This window comes from Notolepis coatsorum, assembly GCF_963971535.1.
Source record: "Notolepis coatsorum genome assembly, chromosome: 4".
Taxonomy (NCBI): Eukaryota; Metazoa; Chordata; class Actinopteri; order Aulopiformes; family Paralepididae; genus Notolepis; species Notolepis coatsorum.
In genome coordinates, this window is record NC_140168.1 from 90,103,856 (window position 1) to 90,125,628 (window position 21,773).

General features: G+C 44.2%; 2 protein-coding genes across 3 annotated transcripts in view; both read right to left on the minus strand.

The window, feature by feature from the left end:
- The window catches only part of LOC311227668 (uncharacterized protein), a 98,981-nt gene extending 96,262 nt beyond the window's left edge, over positions 1-2,719 (minus strand). For both annotated transcript variants that reach the window (XR_014619609.1, XM_084313400.1), the window contains exon 1: positions 2,595-2,719. Coding sequence is in view for 1 of the 2 variants with exons in the window: in XM_084313400.1 (XP_084169526.1) it covers positions 2,595-2,692 (98 nt within the window). In the remaining variant the exon portion in view is untranslated. The remainder of the gene's footprint in view (positions 1-2,594) is intronic.
- A 2,328-nt stretch (positions 2,720-5,047) lies between these two features.
- Positions 5,048-8,156, minus strand: hoxa1a (homeobox A1a; the record flags this gene model as incomplete). The annotated part of the gene is made up of 2 exons (XM_084312974.1): positions 5,048-5,427; positions 7,499-8,156. The coding sequence occupies 2 exons, from the start codon at positions 8,154-8,156 to the stop codon at positions 5,048-5,050; spliced, it is 1,038 nt and encodes a 345-aa protein (XP_084169100.1).
- Positions 8,157-21,773: the final 13,617 nt, after the last annotated feature.

Below are 21,773 nucleotides of genomic sequence, written 5' to 3' on the forward strand. Positions count from 1 at the left end.
GGGGTGTTTTCTGCTCGGGCAGGTTGTTTGGAGTTAGACTGTGACTGTGTTGCCCCGGTGTGGTCTGTAAACTCTTGTTTATGTTTGGGGCTGCTGTGACAACAAACGAAGCGGTGACCGGCGGATGACCCGCGATGCCTTTATGCACGGGGTCAGCATGCGGTTCTAATCCGATCCGTGTCGCCCCTGCAGTGGGTTCTAAAGGGGGGGGGGGGTGACGTCTGAGAATATCTTGGGTCTTTCATGGGTTATACATACATATATACACAACATATACACACAACTAGGACTTCAGTTCAGTACTATATAACCCACGAAACTTTATAAATCTATATTTTATATATAACTTGTTTCCCTAATATGTTGGGTCTTTCGTGGGTTATACAAGTCCTATAGTTGTGTATATTAAGACCGAACGTATTAGGGGGAAGGGTTATATATAAAATATAGATTTATAGATGAATTCAAGTGTATTATGGATTACCACCATAATATACTGGGCGGTTTCCATGGTATTATGGACTGTTCACGCTCGGACCCTCAACAAATATATAGGCGAGTCAATACAATCAAATTTAGTTTTCAAAACTCAAAATAATTTCACGTTTAAATACCTATAAAAGAGAATTATATTTATTGGGCAATATACTGTTCCTAACAGTATAGTCTTAAATCTGGGAAAGTGTCTAACCCCAACAGGAGGCCAGGCAGGCCTATAGGCTATAATGCATCCAATGTGTGTGTGGCCTAATGAATTTGGGAGATTTTAGATTTAGATTTCACTTAAACGTTTGTTTAAAATAGATATAGGTCATATAGGCTATGTGCTATAATAATAATAATAATAATAATAATAATAATAATAATAATAATAATAATAATAATAATAATAATAATAATAATAATAATAATAATAATAATAATAATAATAATAATAATAATAATAATAATAATAATAATAATAATAATAATAATAATAATAATAATAATAATAATAATAATAATAATAATAATAATAATAATAATGTTTTAATGTTATTATTATTATGTATGTATTATATACTAATAATAATAATAATAATGAATCAACGGTGAAACAATTGCAATTATTTTGACAAATACTTTGTTGTAAACGTTGTCCCTATAGGTCTACCCTGAAAGCTATATAGCCTATATATCACTCGTCACCACATTATTGATGATCATAGCTGTCCGTGCCTCGCGCTGTATGGCTTGGCTCATTTGAAGGGATGCACGGTAATCTCTTTAATGATTTCACTCCAGCTCTGCACGAGCGCCAAAGACATAAGGCTCGAGCTCGAACCCTTCTTGACCCGAGCTACTACAATTAACAAAGGTTATTGAAATGAGTTCATTGGGCTACAATTACAAAACAAGGTGGGGGATATATAATTATGAATCGTTATTACAATTAACGTTGTTCTACATATAACTAGTTTTTTTTTAATATGCTATATTATACTATATTTAGTTGGCTAAAAACGAGTTAAGATTATTAGCCATGTCTCAGGGAGCTCCCGTAGCTCACCGCATATCTCGGCGCTATTTCTGCGTCGGGGAAAACCGTGCTCGTCACGTCACGGATCTGGGGGACACGAGTTCGATTCCCGGACCCGCCGTCATTTCTCAGAATGTCTTCCCCTGCTCTACATCCCGTTTCAACCTGTTTCTGTCGGTCATGCTTGACCAGAAAAGCTATAAACGCTAAAAAAAAAATATTGTTAGCCATGTCTCAAATATAATATGTCTTGAATATAACGTTCAATTGAATTGGTAAAAGTAAATCAATAAACTTGTCTGAATCTGAATCTGAATCAACTTTATTGAGGCCATTACTTTTAATTTGGTCGAAAACATAACAAAGATTTACTAAAATATGTCTTAATAAATAACTTTAGGCTATAACATTAGCTAAGCCTAATTCTTTATATTCAGAATAATGGCAACATAAATTTGACCTCAGTGAAAAAATAACCACAATGGAGGCTCAGCCCAGTGCGCCAGGCCTACTATTGTCCCTCATTGTTTTAGTTTAGACCAAAAACACCTGCTGGCCACGTTTTAGGAAATGTTTGCCTATAGATCTCATCGCCCGGAAGGACGTTTTAAAATGTTTAGGCTATTTTAAATGTGTATAGGTAAACTATGTGGGGAATGGTTAAGCTTATAGAGTTAAGGTTTATAAACGACTTTTTGGGTGAAACTTATTATGAATTGCTACTTTGCAGCTTGGTGAAAAAGTGACAAAAACCCACATCAAAACGTCCTTCCGGGCGATGGGATCTAACGTTGCCTTTTTGGACGTTCACACACACAGGCCTGCAGTCACAAACAGGCCCCTGACCAACAAGTCTGTGTACAATACAATACGACCATATACACTGAAACAACCGTATTTGATATAGTGACAGTTTGTATTCACAGTTCTTAAAATATAGCATAACCTTAAAAACAAAAGTCAAACCTACAAACTACATCCTATACCGCAGTCAACCGTATTAAAAAGTGGGAGAACCCGTAAAATAACAAATGTATTTCAACCTGAAATAAATAACAAAAACAACATCACTTACACACTCCTCCTCACAGCCCTGTAGCTACTTGCAGCCTCGCAGCTCCGTTCCACAACACTAGCTGGTGCAGGTGGATCCCAGGTATAAGGTGTCATCATTAATCATGACTCGATCTCTGCCTCGCACTCCCTTTTATGGCGGAATCGACTCGCACTCTGCACACCAGGAATTAAAACATTATAAGGAGGAGACACAGGAAACCTTGTTTTGCTGGTCAATGAATGGGAGCATATTATTCACAATGGAGGGTGGGGGGGGGGGGGGGGGGGGTTGGGGGGGTAAACCAATTTTTTTTTTATAATAACTATATATATATGGCCAAAATGATATAATTGACGCCTGGGTATGCCTATTTACTTGCATTTTAGATACAAACTTCAGAATGCTATATTGTACTAAAATAGTTAATTTCATTAGATTCGAAGACAACATGGCTGACTCATGAGCTCTTGATTCATGTCCACGGAGAAGATTAGGCGGGGGGGGGGTCACTATATAGCCTATAATCCCGCCATCAAGTGGGGGTGGTCTCCAGTAATTTGGTATTTACAAAAAAGGATCGTGGTATTTCCATAATTTGTATTATTATTATTGGGTTTTTTTTGGGGGGGGGGGGGGTCACACTACATTGGCGATCTTACCATGACAATACCATGGTAAATTAACTATATATGCCTGGTATACCATGTGCACCAAGTAAAACCCGAATTACCATCAAATCACCATGATACTTTCTCTATAATACGTGCATGGTGCGCATACTGCGGAGTCCACGGTGACAATGCCAAGGGGGGCCTATCCTCCTCGTCGATAGTATAAACCTCGACATGTTTCAATCAATAGTTACATTTTGTCCCTTCAATAAGCCAAGGGCTCGATAAGGTTGTCATCACAGATGACGCTGACGTCCGCGCTCTCATCCCCTCCTCCGTGGATAAACATGTCTTTATTATGCCAATAACGCTTTGGCCCCAGGGACGGGAGCGCGCACACCCGCATACATTGAGAGACTCTGCTGTGTGCAAAAAGGAGGCGCGTGCTGATCCACAAACATTGGAGATGCGCAGCTTTACCTCCTCCACGCATATACTGAAGTTATACAATGCAAGGTTTAAGATGCTTTTTTAAAGGACAGGTATAACACAAATAACATCTTGGCTGCGTCACAGGTAAATCAGTGTATAGCCTAAATGGACACATTTGCAGACACAAATCAGCCCCCCCCCCCTCTCTCTCTCGCTCTCTCTCTCTCTCTCTCTCCCTCTCTCTCTCTCTGTCTCTCTCTCTCTCTATATCTCAATCTCTCTCTGTTAACGCAGGGACAAGCAATATACATTATTGTAAGCTACCAAATACCACTTCTGACTTTTAACACTCCTCCCCCCCCCCCCCCCCCCCCTCGGGGCAATAACGTGAAGAAGTGGTTTGGTTAGAGAGGGAAAAGCACTTTAATACACATGAACTGACCCGTAAACATCGCTCTGGATAAAACACTTTGCATGTGCTCCAATCGGTTAAACAGACAACAGATAAAAGCCCAGAGACCCTTTCTAAACTTGACAAGATACACATTCTAAATAGGCCCCTTTGTATTTCTTGTTGCAGTGTTCGTTGATACAGTTGCTGACGGGAAATAAACGGGGCCAAATCTGTTCCTGTAGCAACGGAATAGCAACAGAATACTTCTGAAAAGGCCTATAATACACACGCGATATATATCACCAGTCTCCAAACTGATAAAACTCAGCGTCCAGTCTAGTATAGCCTATACATGAAAGCATTACGCATCATGCAATCTCACACAGTAGACATTCAGATTGACACCCGCCACGTATAGCTAACACACAGGCCAAAAAAACACAGATTGACTATGATTACTTAAGGAGGTATTTTAAGAATGCAGCCGATACCAACTGGGATTAATACAAGAGGTCCTCTCTTTGATTGTGTGATGCGTAAAACATCAAACTGGCCGTGGCCGTGACGCACGACTTTGGCACACGTGAGGTATTTTGTATTTGTGCAGCTCGTGACTTTACAATGGCACCTTCAGCAGCACTGGACACAGCAGGCTGATATCAAGACACACTGTCCCGCCAGTCCCGTGCGCTAAGAAAGTCCTGCATGTCCACATATACACGTCGAGGGACAAAACGGACACATCATAAACACATATAGGCCTAAAAACCCAATACGTTTGAACCGATATGCTGCTATATCCTTCTCCTGTTCAAACACAACATAAAATATAACAAAACCATAACCTGGACGTGCACGGTCCATATAACTGTCCATGGTCAAAGTCGCAAATAGTGCATTAATTTAACCAAAATGTCCAAATTAACTGAATATGTCCTATCAGCCAACGCATGGAAATTCACCCCTGAACCACTCCGTTTTTGTGTTTGTTTGTTTTTTGTACGTTTTGACCTTTGGAACGAGTCAGTTGTCCATTAGTTCGAGGAGTAAGGGTCTGGCCCCGTGGAAGACACCGTGGAAGAGGCGGGAGACGGCGTGGACGGGGCGGAGAGTGACTTCTCTGACGCGGCGTCGTCCGCTTTCTCCTGGCCGCTGTCCCCCGGGTCCGATGCGGCGGTTTTGGTCGACAGCAGCCCCTCCTTCTCCCGCTTCTTCTGTTTCATCCTCCGGTTCTGGAACCAGATTTTCACCTGAGTCTCGTTCAGCTGCAGCGCCGCCGCGATCTCCACGCGCCTCGCCCGCGTCAGGTACTTGTTGAAGTGGAACTCCTTCTCCAGTTCCGTCAGCTGCTTGGTGGTGAAGTTGGTCCGCACCGTGTTCGGCTGACCCCCAAAGCCGTACTCCCCTGACCTTCCTGCGGATAGAGTGACAACGGTACAGCCTGAGTCGTGACTATATGAGGAGGTGACATTGACTCGATGAGTCGCTGAATAAACATAAGGTATATACGCTGCAGCTTACAGAACCATTTACAAGGGCATGAGCCGTGACGGGCCGGCCCACCGCCCACCTGTGGCTGCAAAGGTTAGCATGGGCGCGACTTTTACGCACCAGATTCTCAGTGTATATGAATATGACGCGCCGAATCATAATGGCTTCGAAGAGATCAGCAAGACAACAGATATACCCTCCTTATCCGACGCATAATACTTTGATTACAGAATACATAGTTTATAGTTACATGTCATGCCTTTCCATTGATTCCATAGCATCGATTTATTTCCCTGATGCGTGGTGAGAATTTACACAAATGCCTTCTATAACTAAAGTGTCGAATAGATATCTCTCATTACAAGCACTTCAAAGTACCTATTGTAGATACAATACACACCTGCCAACAGTCAGACAATCACGCCCGTCTGTCATTATCCCTGCAGAAGGGGTTACTGGCAGGTTAATTATTGCGCGTAATAGGCCAACGATGCTGCAGTGGAAACAATCGCTGCCAGTAACAATCTCATACAGACATTTTTGTGGCAACGTATAGTGCTTTGTAGACAGTGGGGAACGATGGTCCCTGAACACATGCTCTGACTAAGACCTTTGGTCCCCTACCTTGCACGCACCAATGTGCAGGTGGGTTTGGGGGAGGAGCTGGAGGTGAGCGGGGTCCTAACGCGGGGCTAAATGTAAACATGGCCCGTAGGTACAGGGTCAAGCAGAGTGTGCTTCAGGAGTATTACCACACTGCCTGGGACATTTTGTCTCCTTTCTCAATGAGATATAGGACAGATTCTCTTGGAGATCTATACCCCCCAAAGAGTGTTTATCAAGGCGTGAAAGTAAGGTGTTATTTCTGAGCTGTGTAGTGTGTTTAAGTCACAAGTTTCAAGTTTGTTTATTATTTGTCAGAACAAAATACAGAATACTTTATAATGAAATGCTTGTTTCAGAACCTTCTATTGTTCTAATCGCCATCTAGTTGCATATGTTAGTTATGTACAAGCCCCATGTGCAACCCCATGTTATTAAAAATGTTTGTATATAATGATAAACGAATTTATCTTAACCTTTTATTCAAAGATTGAGAAATACAAAACGAAAAACAAATATGGGAATTAAAAGGAATATTGATAGGCCAGTGCTCCATCCTCTGCTGACCTATGCAGTTTATTTTGATTTGCTGTCTAAATAAATATCCAAAATAATATATTTGTCAATGTTTGACATATAGCTTGACATCGCTTGTCAATTCAGCATATTTTGACATGCATGTGTGGACATATTTATCTATCTATCTATACATCTCTATACATCTATCTATTGATCGATCTAACTGTGTTTGCATCAATTTATCAGACTTTTCTAGCAAGTGTTACAAAGTAACCCTCTGTCTGTCACAATTGACCCCGTCCATGGGGCAAGTTGTAACCCTGCACTTCTGCCACGTGCGGTGGAATTACGGGATAGAATAGAAACAAAGTGTCTATTTAGTGATGTGTATTTTACTTGTATAAAAACATGAATGATGCAACTCAAATATTTCTTAAGATTATTTAGCAAAAAAAAACTAAATGTATCCCCTTATCCCACCATTGTAATATGAACTTGGTTTATATAGGTTATCAGATATAGTTCTGAAACGTGTTCATCCCAGGAACCACTAAACGGATACAAATTAGACCCTCCTTTTGATCATATTTGTACTTTTAGAGTTTGATTACAGAATTCGTAGAAACTAGATGATGTATGAGATATAGATGCTGAGATTATTGAGAGAGAGAGAGTGAAATCAGAACAACCAGAAGACATGCATATTGCCATGCTCCTTATGGATGAAATTCTAGTGGAATGAAACAATTCTTCATTTTGCTAGGGTCCCCCTGCACCCCCTCAAGGACCCAGGGGGTCCCATGCAGGAACCCACCCTGAGAGCCACTGCTCTAAAGTACCAGAAAAAGACCCCATCGCTGCGTGTCACCCACCTGTCTTAGGGGGGTTCCTCTTCACTTTCATCCAATCGAACGTCTGCGCGGAGGACGACGCGCCCTCGGACAACATGGGCGAGCAGCACCCACCACCCTCCAGGTGGGCCGCGTGCAGCGGCGACAGCGGGTTCGAGCACCCGGCGATAAAATTGGGGGGCAGGCTCGCCTGCAGCTCGTGACCGCCTCCGTAGGTGGCGTGAGCATACTGTAGCTGACCCCCGTAACCCTGGCGATGCTGCGGCGGGACCATGGAGGAGGAGATGTTCCCAGAGTACATCAACGGGGCGCACTGGGGGGGGAACCCCGGGGCCGCGTCTACATCCTGGTTGAGCGCGTAATGGTTGTAAGTGGCGCAGAAACTCTGCGGTCCATGATAGCTGCTAGAGGAGCCACAGGTCGGGTGCGGGGCCCCGTAGGCGGCGAGACCCAGGGTGCCCGAGGTGGACTGGTGGTAGGAGGACCCTGCAGGCTGGTGGTGAGGGATCCCCTCGGGGGGGGACGCTCTGTTCGCCATGAAGCGCTCATCCGCCCCGCAGTTGTTGACGGTCACCGCGCACGACTGGAAAGTTGTAATCCCGTGGTCCGAGTGGAAAGCCCTGACGGAGCACGAGCCACCGTCGCCGCTCATCACCGAGTAATCTAAGAAGCCGCTCATTGTTGTGGCATCATTGTCACCGTGAGACTGAGGGAGGGACCGGCCACTTATTACAGACCCCCTCTCTTTCTAATCGTGCCATGAGTGACCGTGCCGACCTTTACCTTTACTCGCCCCTAATCAGAGCACGGGGGAGAAGGAGGAGGGGGGGTGCATGGCCCGATATCAATGAACTGCGCCTCCTGTGTCACGTGGTCTCGGGTCAGCCAGTGAGGTGCTTGTCGTTATCCCCCCTCAGCGCGTGACAGATCGGTGTTTGAGTGGCTATTTAAATTCCAAGCTCGTCGATCAAGGTGCCGCGCGCGTCGGCGCTAATGTGTTGGCCGCGAGCAAACAATGAGCTGTGGCTGAGGAGGAGGCAGACGGCGGCGGACATAAGCTCCGGGGTCGCAGCACCGGAGAGCGGAGGAGGAGGACAGCAAACACGGCGTCGCGCCCTCCACAAACACCCCTCCTGCCGCCGTTATGTGGCCGGCCGGCCGCGGGGGAAGACAAACGTTTACCTGCTGCAACCTCTCGAAGAGCTATAGGACGACTTGCCTTTCTGACCCCATGTAGGTATGGTATTTTTGGTACATGGGGGGGTCGGGGAAGAGTGAGAGAGGTGTGTGTGTGTGTGTGTGTGTGTGTGTGTGTGTGTGTGTGTGTGTGTGTGTGTAGATAGATAGATAGATAGATAGATAGATAGATAGATAGATAGATAGATAGATAGATAGATAGATAGATAGATAGATAGATAGATAGATAGATAGATAGATAGATAGATAGATAGATAGATAGATAGATAGATAGATAGATAGATAGATAGATAGATAGATAGATAGATAGATAGATAGATAGATAGATAGATAGATAGATAGATAGATAGATAGATAGATAGATAGATAGATAGATAGATAGATAGATAGATAGATAGATAGATAGATAGATAGATAGATAGATAGATAGATAGATAGATAGATAGATAGATAGATAGATAGATACTTTATTTAGTGTGTGTGTGTGTGTGTGTGTGTGTGTGTGTGGTGTGTGTGTGAGTGTGTGTGTGTGTGTGTGTGTGTGTGTGTGTGTGTGTGTATCTGCGCGTTTGTTGTGAGTAACTGTCAATGTGATGTCATATGAATAATGACAAGTGTCAGCGGTATAAAATGCTTTTCAGTTGAACGGGAGACATATGGGTGCTACAGCCTATCAAACGGTGCGGCATGACGGAATCTGCGCGTTTACACTGGGATTATTATGGGATGTGCTCAGCAATGTTGGCCAGGTGTGTCACGCGGTGAGGTGTCTCGGATCAAAATACATCGGACTTAGACGAGAAGTTAACGATTATTTTAAAGTTCAAATGAGGAAATGTGGTCCGTGATACACATAGGGTATAACAGTGGCTTGGGGAGTAGAGCGGTCGTCTGGTTATCGGAAAGTTCCCTGTTCAATACCCGCTCCTCCTCCTGGGCAGCATATCGAAGTGTCCTTGAGCAAGACACTTAACCCCTATTGCTCCCGATGGTCGGCACCTTGCATGGTTGCCTCCGCCATCGGTGTGTGAATGTCTGAGTATGCATGGGTATAAGTGTGAGGAACGAAAGTGTAAAGCCTTTGGATAAAAGCAGCTATATAAATCCACCATTTACCATGTACCATTTATTGTTTCCCCCCATCAAGGTCACGCACTGGCGACCTTCTCTTTTCCCGTTGGGAGGTCTCATGTGACCTTATTCACAAGACCACGGACAAAACAATTACAATTAAAATGAATGTTGTCACTCAGGGACGAGTCATAAGGTCAGCTATCTACAGTGATTTCACTACTGAACGTTTTCATTATGCATGATGTACTGTGATCAACTGATTTGATAATGAGAGGCCAGTCTCGTATCGCGCGCATAGCCCTGAGGTATGAATGCGGTTTGATTATCTGGTTAGGTTCATCAAATAAGCCTGCTAGGGAAATTAATGGTTATGAACGCAGAGACGAAAAGACAGAACATGATGAAGTGTGTGTGGGAGGTATACTGCCAGAGTAAACTATGAGGATAGCTCTTAAAGCCCCCATTATCACGGTTGTGTTGAACCCATAATGCAGACAAGGAGAGACGTGACAGCATGACATCAAAATATATTAAAGTTTTGTTTACCACTGTTCGTCACCTATAAGAGAGATGTTCCGATACCATTTTTTTCTTCCCGATCCGATTCCGATAACTAAGCTTTGGGTATCAGCCGATACCGATACTGACCCGATACCATACATTAAAAAAAAATATATATATATATTATATAAATTATTTTAAAAAATAATAATAATTTTACAGCTACTGTTTAGTATATACTGTTTTTTAGTAATAACTAGAAATTAATGGTATTTATTCAACAACAGGTGATTGTATAGATTAGTATTAGTATCATTAATTGACAACTATGCTCAATGAGTTCACCCACGGAAAGGTTGTTGGGACATTGGTTCCGCACAGACGTTATACGTTGTTGCACTTGCTACCCAGTCTGCTCCGGTTAAGTTAGCTAGTAGCAGAGGCTCTGTTGTGATTTTTATTTTTATTATCTTTTTTTCCCCCTCCTTTTTTTCCGATTTTTTCTCCCATCCCACTGTTAGTCGTTATGCCAATTACCAACCCCCTTCCTTGTTGTTGCGCACTTTTCCCTACTGTTGGTCCGAGAGGCCGGAGACTGTCACATGCTTTCCTCCGACGCATGTGCAGCCAGCCGGCAGCCAGCCTGGCCGTGCAGATTCTCACTGGGAGAGTGTAACGTGTGGGAGGCCGCACTACCTCTCACCAGATCCTACCTTCGCTGAGCAGGCGCCCTGACCGAACTGTAGGGGTCGCTGTCCACAACGCCCAGGACCCACCCACGGCTCCCCTCCCCCTAACTCAGCCAAACGAGTTAGTATAGCGATCAGCCCGAGCCAAGGCAATGCTGACTCTCCGGGAGTCGAGACCGCAGCCTCTTGCATTGGTGACGAGAACAATCTCCGCTACGCCACCTGACCGCCCTCTGTTGTGATTTCTAATGCACAATAAATATTCAACATTCTCTTTTGAGACTCCGCCTCAGACTCTTATCCTTTGGCACTAAAAGCTAAACATTGTCACCGGTATGGCTGTCCGCATTATGTCATTAATTGCGTGCATGTGTGGGAGAGGTCGATCAGTGACGACACTTAGGTTAGCCACGTTAACGTGAGCTAGATGGAAAGAATGTAACGTTACTGGTGAAAAAGTGATTTACCTTGGAATACTCCTTTGCCAACTTGCTGTACTTTGCTTGCAGGTCTGCAGCCATTATTGCTGGATTATGAATAGCTCCAACTTTAGCCAAGGTAACGTTAAGCTAAAACTAGCTTTTCAGCTAGCTCTTCAGCTAATGCTAACACCAGCAAGCGAACACATTATAAAAAAGCTCCCCGTCAACACCGCTCTGTCGGGACGATGGCATTTAAGAAAGTATCTGCTGTTAAAATGACATACAGCATTGACACTTTAATTCACGGTCGATTAAAAACACGTTTGTTTTATAATCCTCACTCTCAGCAGGAGGATACCGCATGTTGTTGATAAATTACGTCATATGGGATCGGAGCATAGATTTTACGTGTACTCGCCGATACCAGCATTTTAGGCTGTATCGGAGGCATTTCCGATACTGGTATCGGTATCGGAACAACTCTACCTATAAGCCAGTATATGTCCCAAAAATTACAAAAAAAAATTGTTTTGTAGGTATTCTTATTGGTACAGTTGATAATTTCCTGGAAAATATATATATATATCTATTTTTCTCCTATCCCAATTTCGTATCGCCAATTCTCCCCCTCAATTCTCCCCTCCCCTTTCTTGAACGTTGCTAGACTATGCCTCCCACTGGTCGGCTGTAGTGAGGATAGAAGCCTTGCATCACGTGTCCCCTCCGGTACACGAGGAGGCAGCCAGTCGCATCTTTTCACCAGACAGCACAGACTCTCAGTGGCGAGGAGTAACGCGTGGGAGGCTCACGCTGCCCCCGATACTTCCTGTCTCTGCTGTACAGGCGTCACCCAACCGACCTGTAGGAGTCGCTGTCCACAACGTCCAATCCCCACCCATCGACTTTCCAACCGCTACCTCTGCCAATTGAGATAGTATGACGACTGGTCCAAGCCGCAGGCAATGCTGACTCGGGGAGTCGAGACCGGAGTCTCTTGCATTGGTGACGAGCGCAATCTCCGCTACGCCACCCAGCCGCATGAAAATATATTTATTTTGTTGATGACTCATCCTGCACATTGGGCATATTCTAATCTTGGTCCAATTAAATGCTTTCTACGATAGGCGTTCTCCAAAATATTACCATCTTCTCCAGAGTCAGACAAGAAGATAAATAACCATTTCCTCTCTGTGCATTCAGTAGAAAGCTATCCGGCCGCAAGCTAGCAGCTTAGCACAAATCAATGGGAGCGGATACGAATCAGCTAGCTGTCACCAAAAAACATTTGTGCTAAGCTATAGGCTAGCTTGCAGCTGGATATCTTTCTACTGAATGCACAGAGAGGAAATTGGTATCTTATCTTCTTGTCTGACTCTGAAGAAGACAGCAAGTGCATTCCCATAATGTTGCTGTGTTCCTTTAATTAAACAATGTCAAAACATTTGTCTCCACTATACATCAACCTTCAGTCAGGGGGAAAAAAGGCTCAGTTTGTTCTGAAGTTTGAATGTCTCATCACTTGTTTCAAGGATGTCTTATGCAATGCTAACCGTGTCCGGTCTAATTAGCTATTTAGTTGATTAGTCAAGCTTTCTAACCAAGTAGGTCCATTTCACTGCGGCAATACAGAAGGTTAGCCCTTTCACTGCCACATGACAAAGGGTTAACCTTTTCACAACCACACGACAAATGGTTAACCCTTTCACAACCACACTACAGAAGGTTAACCCGTTCACGGCCACACGACAAATGGTTAACCCTTTCACAACCACACTACAGAAGGTGAACCCTTTCACTACCACACTACCAAAGGGTTAACCCTTTCACTGCGACAATACAGAAGGTTAACCCTTTCACTGTCACACAACAAAGGGTTAACCCTTTCACTGCGACAATACAGAAGGTTAACCCTTTCACGGCCACATGACAAATGGTTAACCCTTTCACAACCACACTACAGAAGGTTAACCCTTTCACTATCACACTACTTCACTACTTCTGTAGTGTGGTAGCGAAAGGGTTAACATTATGTAGTGTGGTAGTGAAAGGGTTAACATTACACCGACACCCACCATATGCGGGTACAATTTTACTTTAAAAAGTGGACTTTTTTTGGCACTTCCTGTGGAGGTATTTAAAAATAGACCCGCCATTGTGTTTGTCTCTCGGTTTGGGCCCCCGGGAATATTGGTAATCATTTTTGAAAAGTTGTGCATCGAGAGGAAAGGAAGGAAGGGAGAAAAGGGCACTTGATTGGGAAGTTGTCTCTCCTATCTCAGTGACACATGATGGCAGCTCTATGACCAGCAAGGTATCCTTTACATTTTAACACCAGGACAGGCTTTCTATGACCCCAGAAAATGTTGGAATGAAGCATGGCACATTTGCTGCTTGTCATGGCCTGAAATTCAAGACGGTAAAAGGGCCAGACTGCATGGTGGTAAATGGTGCATTTATATAGCAGCTTTTATCCAAAGCGCTTTACAATTTGTTCCTCACATTTGACCCATTCACTCACACATTCACACACCAATGGCAAAAGCGACCGTGCAAGGTGCCAACCTGCTCATCGAGAACCGTTAGGGGTTAAGGAATCGAACCGTGATCCTCCGGATTACCAGATGACTGCTCTACTTCCCGAGCCACTGTTGCCCCTCCCAAGTGGCCCAACCCGGCCAAGTTAGCAGAGTTTGTCACAGACAGTGTCGTCAGCAGCACTGTATTCATCCGAGTCTCTGCACAGCGAGCTGCTGAGTGTGTGTGAGCTGGGCGCTGTCCAGTGCTGAAGGTCAGACTCTGAGCTCTGCGCCCAGCTCACACACACTCAGCAGCTCACAGTTAGAACTTCAGCAATGGACAGCGCCCAGCTCACACACACTCAGCAGCTTGCTGTGCAGATAGTCAGACGGATACAGTGCTGCTGTCGACACACTGTCTGTGACAAACTCTGCTAACTTGGCCAGTTTGGGCCACTTGGGAGGGGCATCAGTGGCTCGGGAGGTAGAGCAGTCGTCTGGTGATCCGGAGGATCGTGGTTCGATTCCTTAACGCCTAACTGCTCCCTATGAGCAGGTTGGCACCTTGCATGGTCGCCTCTGCCATCGGTGTGTGAATGTGTGAGTGAATGGGTAAAATGTTAGGAACAAATTGTAAAGCGATTTGGATAAAAGCGCTATATAACCCTTTCGCTACCACACTACCAAAGGGTTAACCCTTTCACTGCGACAATGCAGAAGGCCCTTTCACTGCACACGACAAAGGGTTAACCCTTTCACAACCACACTACAGATGGTTAGCCCTCTCACTACCACACTACAGACGGTTAACCTTCTATAGTGTGGTAGTGAAAGGGATAATGCACCATTTACCACCATGCAGTCTGGCCCTTTTACCGTCTTGAATTTCAGGCCATGACAAGCAGCAAATGTGACTGACGTTTGAATGCAAGTAAAACATTAAACATGCTTTACAGTTGCCAATGGCAACCAGATAAACAGCTAATGTAGACCCAGCTTCTAATTTAAATTGGCCTTTATTTGTCAAAATGTGTATCCACACCCGGCCAGTAAAAGGGACAGGTATCTCAATATGGGACTCTATTTTTAATTGAAGTTTTACGGTATAGCAAAAAGGTATAGAAAAGCTAATACTCTCACGAGTCCACAATTTTTTTTTACACACAGTTATTGTTAAGTTTGAAGTCTCACGGTGTTCCATTAAAGATACCAATTGAACACCACAGATACCACAAATTCTTCTATGAAAGAGAGACATCGAGAGACAGATTTTTATCATCAATTACTAACGTCCTCATATGAAACCCTCCACCTAGACTCCGTCTGGAGGAGGGATATACCAGACCTGGAAAGCGATTTTGATTGGCAAGAAGCCTGGGCAAATGTTCGATACTGTCGGACCATCAACAAATAAATCTTAACTATATTCACAGGACATACTTGACTCCTATAAGACTGAAAAAAATGGGTCTTAAACAAGACTCCAAATGCTCCTTATGTACAAATGGGGACGAGGGGACATTTATGCACATGTACTGGGATTGCCCACCAGTTAAAATATTATAGGTGACCCAGCAATTATCAAATCTCTTGACTCTGAATATACCTGTACACCCCTCTGTACTACTGCTGAATGATGTTTTTGAGTATGCAGTAAATCCACAGCTAAAGAGATTGGTTTTATCGGGTATCACAGTGGCTAAAAAGCTGATAGCATCACGATGGTTCCAACCGGAAAAAATTTGCCGAAAAGTCTGGATTATTACATATCTCGATGTGATTTATCAAGAAATATCTACAGCTAGAATTTTGGGTCTCAATGAACCCAAAATGACAATTGGGTCTCATTCCCGAAAAATGTTCAAAGATATATTCTGGAAGACTTATCTTGGAACCACTGAGACATAATCTATGACAAGTACACTCTGAGTCCTGAACGTGCTGGTAATATGTCTTAAGTGGCTGAAACGGTCGCAGAAATGATATGATCTGATATCTGCTTGGAGAATGGCATTCTCTCGTAAACTCCAAAGGCGTTCCCGTTCAGCTCATTTGCATACAAAACACCGCCTCCATAGCTCCTTATAAGGCAACTGGTGACGCAGCTGTGTGAAATGGAATGGCGGAAGTGCTTTGCGAGCCGCGTGATTACGAAACCTAGCGTCAGTCAGTGCCAATCAGAGAGCGTCTCTGAGAAATGCGGCTAGGTTTCGTAATCACACTTGTGCCCATCAAAACTAGATTCGATTAATGTATTGGCATCATATACAGCTCGCGGTACACACCTGCCGCAGCGCGCGCGCACACACAGACACACGCGCGAGCGCGCAGCACTGTATATGAATGAATGAATGACATATAGCCTACGGCAGGCGTAATGAATGAACGCAGTATGGCTTATTATTCCACAATTAAGCCTATAGGCTACTGTTCATTCGTAGGCGCACACAAGACTTGTTATGGAATATTAATGCAGTCTATTTCCACCGATTAGCTTTAGTTCTTATTTATTTATCCACTGTCATTTCAGTGTTGGTGTATAGGCTATATAGTGTATTTCAATATAAGTTTAATTGATTAATGATATATTCGAAGGAATGCAGGTTTATAGCTATATGAACCCCCTCCAATGTAAATTACCAAGTATGGTTTTGTCAATATTCCAATGTACAGTTTTGCTTGTACAGTGTAAGTCTATCCCCCACCCACCCCTCCTACCCAACCTCCTCCAACAGTTTCTATGTCAAATGTACTCTCTTTTCTGGACTCTTTTTGTATCACAAACAGTACTGTATTTGCAAATCTGGTATGTCATAAATGTATAGATGTAGCAGTACTGTCTATCTGTGTCATGTGTGTCATATATGTTATGATGAATTGAAAATGGGGGACCCTGATGTAAACAAGACTGGTCTGCATCCCCTTATGTAATTGAGCTGTACTGTACTGTACCCATTCTGCAATCTGTTAATAAAGTTTTCAATCAATCAATCAAACAAAGGTCTGTCCCATTGTATACCAATCAATGGGATACATTGCTTGTTGACCTGCATTCTTTCAAATGTATATAATTAATCATTAAAACAGATGTGTAACAAATAAGAAATACAAATTCCACAGAAGGCATTAAATTATTATTATTTTCAATCATTTCACAATAATTGCATAATTGTGTTTGAATATCTGAGTAATTATTTGTCCAAAATAGCTGGTTCAGATATGGTTAATCCAGCTGCCCTGTGATCAGATGAATCCATATTATTTATTTTTCCGACATCAAATTCGTAATTTCTTATCATACAAATATTGTCATATTTATTTTAATTATGATTAAGTAATTAATTCCAAGGAGGCCTGTAGCGTTGACGTGAAGGAACCACTATGAGAACACAGTCTGTCAAGTTATAATAACATTTTAAATTAGTCAATCAATCATGAGATTTGATCGTGGGCTGAGAGCATATTTAAGTGTGCTCCTCAGCACTCTTAGATCTGCTCTCAAATAAGATCTCAGGAAAATTTGAGGACTCCCACTCCCAGCCCTAATATGTCTTAAATAGGCCAAAATCTGGCTAAGACGAAATATTTTGTCGTAACTTCGTTCGAAAATGAGACCCAATGTGGTTAGAAGTGGTGGAGAAAATAAAAGCTAGCATATAATGGTAGTGTCTGGTTAGGAGCGAGGGATAATGGATGGATTATCCAATGGGGGGTCCGGGAGGGGGGGGTACGAGCTAGAGCATGTGTGTAGGGTATTAGATAGCAGGTATTGGGGGTATATCCTGTATAAGACATTTAACTATATGGTGATTTCATTGGATGTGCACTGTTAATAATGCTTGTATATCTTATCGTGTGTTGTCATGTTTGTTTATATGTTTGTTTAAAAAATTATAAAAAAATAAAACACAAAAAAGAAAAGCTAATACTAGGGGGCGGCTAAGTGGCGCATTGGGCAAGGCGCTCGCCACTAACGCAGGAGATGCTGGGTTCGAGCCCAGCTCTCTGCGTTGCTTCCAGCTTGGCTGGTCGTTCATACTAATACAATTGGCAGTATTAGGGGGTGGGAAAGCTGGTGGGTGGGGATCGGACGTTGTGGACAGCGACTCCTACAGGTCGGTTGGTGCACCTGTACAGCAGAATCAGGAAGCAACGAGGGCAGCGTGAGCCTCCCACGCGTTACTCCTCGCCGCTGAGAGATTGCGCTGTGCAGGTGAAAAGATGCGACGGCTGCCTCCTCGTGTACCGGAGGGGACGCGTGAACACTTAAGGTAACTAACTTGCGTTCAGCGTTTCTCTGATTGGCCACGACGCGCACGTGACCGCGCGCTAGCACGCCCCCTTATCCACGCCGCCTGCCGCAGCGCGCGGCAGAGCGGCACTCGCGGAAATAGGCTGCTGCTCGCGGAAATGTAATGTTATGTTCGAATCGCTAGAATACACAACATATTTATCAAAACAACTAGATTCACTCATAACGTTATTTCGCGTGACAACACAGCCCAGCTGTCAGAAACTGTACATTGTAACGTTATATAACGCAACGTTATATAATGTTATTTCGCGTTTTTATTCATAACGTTATTTCGCGTGACAACACAGCACAGCTGTCAGAACCTGCACATTGAGGGGGTTTGAATCACTGTACATCAGTGGAGGCTGCTGACTGATTAACTACATTACCTGCTGTGCTGTAGGCCAAAGCAGAGGTACAGTAAAAGCACAGGTACAGTAGGTTACATGTTTGATTGATTAACTACATTACCTGCTGTGCTGTATAGGCCAGCCAAAGCAGAGGTACAGTAGGTTACATGATTGATTGATTAACTACATTACAACGTGCAAGCCAGCGCAGAGGTACAGTAGGTTACATGAAAAAAAAGAAGAAAATTGAAGTGATTTGAACTTGTCACCAACTGATCATAGGCTCCACAGCAAGCTGACGAACAAGTTGAGCTAGCCGTTGATGTTTAAACTGAGTGACGAATGTATAATTTACACTTGTGCCAATTGCCTACTTATTATTAACATTTACATTTACATTTACATTTAGTCATTTAGCTAACGCTTTTATCCAAAGCGACTTACAAGTTCTGTACGACAAGCCATCAGGAAGAGCACAACTCTATCAGCTGAGTAACAATGTTCATCAAAGTGTTGAGTGCTACAGTGTAGGTTAGTTTATTAGGACAAGTGCATGACAGTATGGTTAGTTAGGGTTAGATTTTTTTTTTCTTTTTTTTTTTTAATTCAGATAATGGTTGAAGAAGTGAGTCTTTAGTCGACGGCGAAAGATTGGACGTGTTTCGGCTGTCCTAACTGGGGTGGGTAGTTCATTCCACCATTGTGGGGCAAGGACTGAGAATAGGCGACTTCTCTTTGATGACCCTCCCGGAGCTTGGATAGGAGTAGGTCTGAGGCGGCCAGAAGATGCAGAGCGTAGGGGTCTTGAGGGTGTGTAGTTAGAGACCATTGACCGGAGGTAGGCGGGAGCAGTTCCCTTTGCCGCACGGTATGCTAGGTCAAGGGCCTTGAAGCGGATTCGTGCAGCAATGGGGAGCCAGTGCAGGTCCCTAAGAAGTGGGGTGACATGGGCCGACTTCGGTAGGTTTGAGATCAGGCGGGCCGCTGCGTTCTGAATGAGTTGAAGAGGCTTAGTGGCAGTGGCCGGGAGGCCAGCGAGCAGTGCGTTGCAGTAGTCGAGGCGGGAGATGACTGTTGATTGGACGAGGAGTTGGGTGGCTTCTTTTGTCAGGAAGGGGCGTATCCTTCTGACGTTGCTCAGGAGGAATCGGCAGGTTCTGGTTGTCGCTGCGATGTGAGCAGAGAAGTTCAACTGGTCGTCGAGGACAACACCAAGGTTCTTGGCGGTCGGGGACGCGGTCACAGCTGCATTCTCGACTGTGATGGAAAGGTCGGTCAGGGGGGAGGATTTGGCCGGCAGGTGGAGCAATTCTGTTTTGCTTAGGTTCAGTTTGAGGTGGTTGGTCGTCATCCAGGCGGAGATGTCGGACAGACAGGCCGAGATCCGCTCAGAGACGTGGATATCTGAGGGAGGGAAGGAGAGGAAGAGTTGAGTATCGTCGGCATAACAGTGGTAGGAGAAGCCATGAGACGTGATAATGTTACCCAGTGATTTAGTGTAGAGGGAGAAGAGAAGGGATCCTAAAACCGAGCCCTGGGGGACACCCGTCCGCAGGGGGCGGGTGGCCGACAGGGTCCCTCTCCATGACACTTGGTAGGAGCGGTCATTGAGGTATGATGACAACCATGTCAGCGCAGAGCCAGCCACTCCCATTCCTGCGAGGACCGCGAGGAGGATCTGGTGGTTGACTGTGTCGAAGGCTGCAGATAGATCTAGGAGAATCAGGACAGAGGAGAGGCCTTTCGCTTTTGCTAAGTGAAGTGCCTCTGTGACCGCAATGAGGGCTGTCTCTGTGGAGTGACCAGTCCTGAAGCCTGACTGATTAGGGTCTAGGAGGTCATTAAGCTAGGTATTGTGCGAGCGTTGCTTGATTAACCTGCGTGGTTATTATGTAGGGGGGATTACGAATGCATAATGCCGCGGCAACCTATTAATATTACCTATGCGACCTATGTGATGAGAGACGCGTCACTCGTTGGAGGCTCACGCCGAACGAGCGTGCGTATTCACGAAGGAGAGCGCCTCTGCCGCTCTGCCGCGCTGCGGCAGGGCGCGTATAAGGGGGCGGCAGGGCGCGTATAAGGGGGCGTGCTAGCGCGCGGTCTCGTGGGTGTCGTGGCCAATCAGAGAAACGCTGAACGAAACGCTGAACGCAAGTTAGTTACCTTAAGTGTTCACGCGGAGGGGACACGTGATGCAAGGCTTCGTCCACATTGCAGCCGACCAGTGGGAGGTATAGTCTAGCAACGTTCGAGACAGGGGAGGGAAGAATTGGACAATACGAAATTGGGATGGGAGAAAAATAGAAAATGGGGAGAAAAAGTGGATCAAAAAAATAAATAAAGCTAATACTAACCGTAAAAATGGGTAAATGCTCAAAAGATTAGCGCCATATTCTGGTATGGTATACAGTAGTTAAATAAAATACAAATTTGGGTGGTTTAATAACCTAGTTTGCTATAGTTAGTCGATGAGCCAAGCTTTCGAACTGAGTAGGGTTCATTTGGTAGTTTATAGCTAAACATTTTAGTGAAAATAGAATGGCACTTGAGTTGAAAGGGAGCTGTCAATCAAGCGATAGAACTCATGTGTGTCTATTTCCGGCTGCTCACGTCTCTCCTGTAGCTATAGGAATGGACTATTAATAGATGCCGTCTGTCAGGCTTGGTTCCTCTATGACTCTGTTCTCTCTCTGCTAAAGCAGGGAATTTTGAGTTTTGAAGTAGCAGTGTTAAAAAAATAAAATCTTAAAAAAAGGGGGGAAACCGCTAGCCAAAACTAGCTTAGCATCGCAGATCAGGTCAGCCAACATCTGGTAATTTAGTGTTAGCAATGTGGTTCTTAGCATTTGGCTATAAAACATTGACTTGACTTAAGCCTTTGCACTCCCTGCTGAGCATAGGCCAGTGACGATTTCTTTCCATGTTGCACGGTTTTTGGCCTCCAAAATATAAAACATGCTCATGTAAAATGTAATTTCACCTGTCACCCCACTTGCAGTTTAAAGGACAAAATGACAGGACAAAAACAGGAAAGAAACTGGGTCATATAAAAATGGACAACAGGTGACACAGGTCTATTGACTCCAATCAATATCACACACACACACACACACACACACACACACACACACACCACACATCCTGCACTCTCCCACACACAAACACACTACAGGTCACTTTATACACAAAAGAAAATGTCACTTTAAAGCGAAAAAAACATAACTGTATGTTCTGTATAGTATAGTTAGTA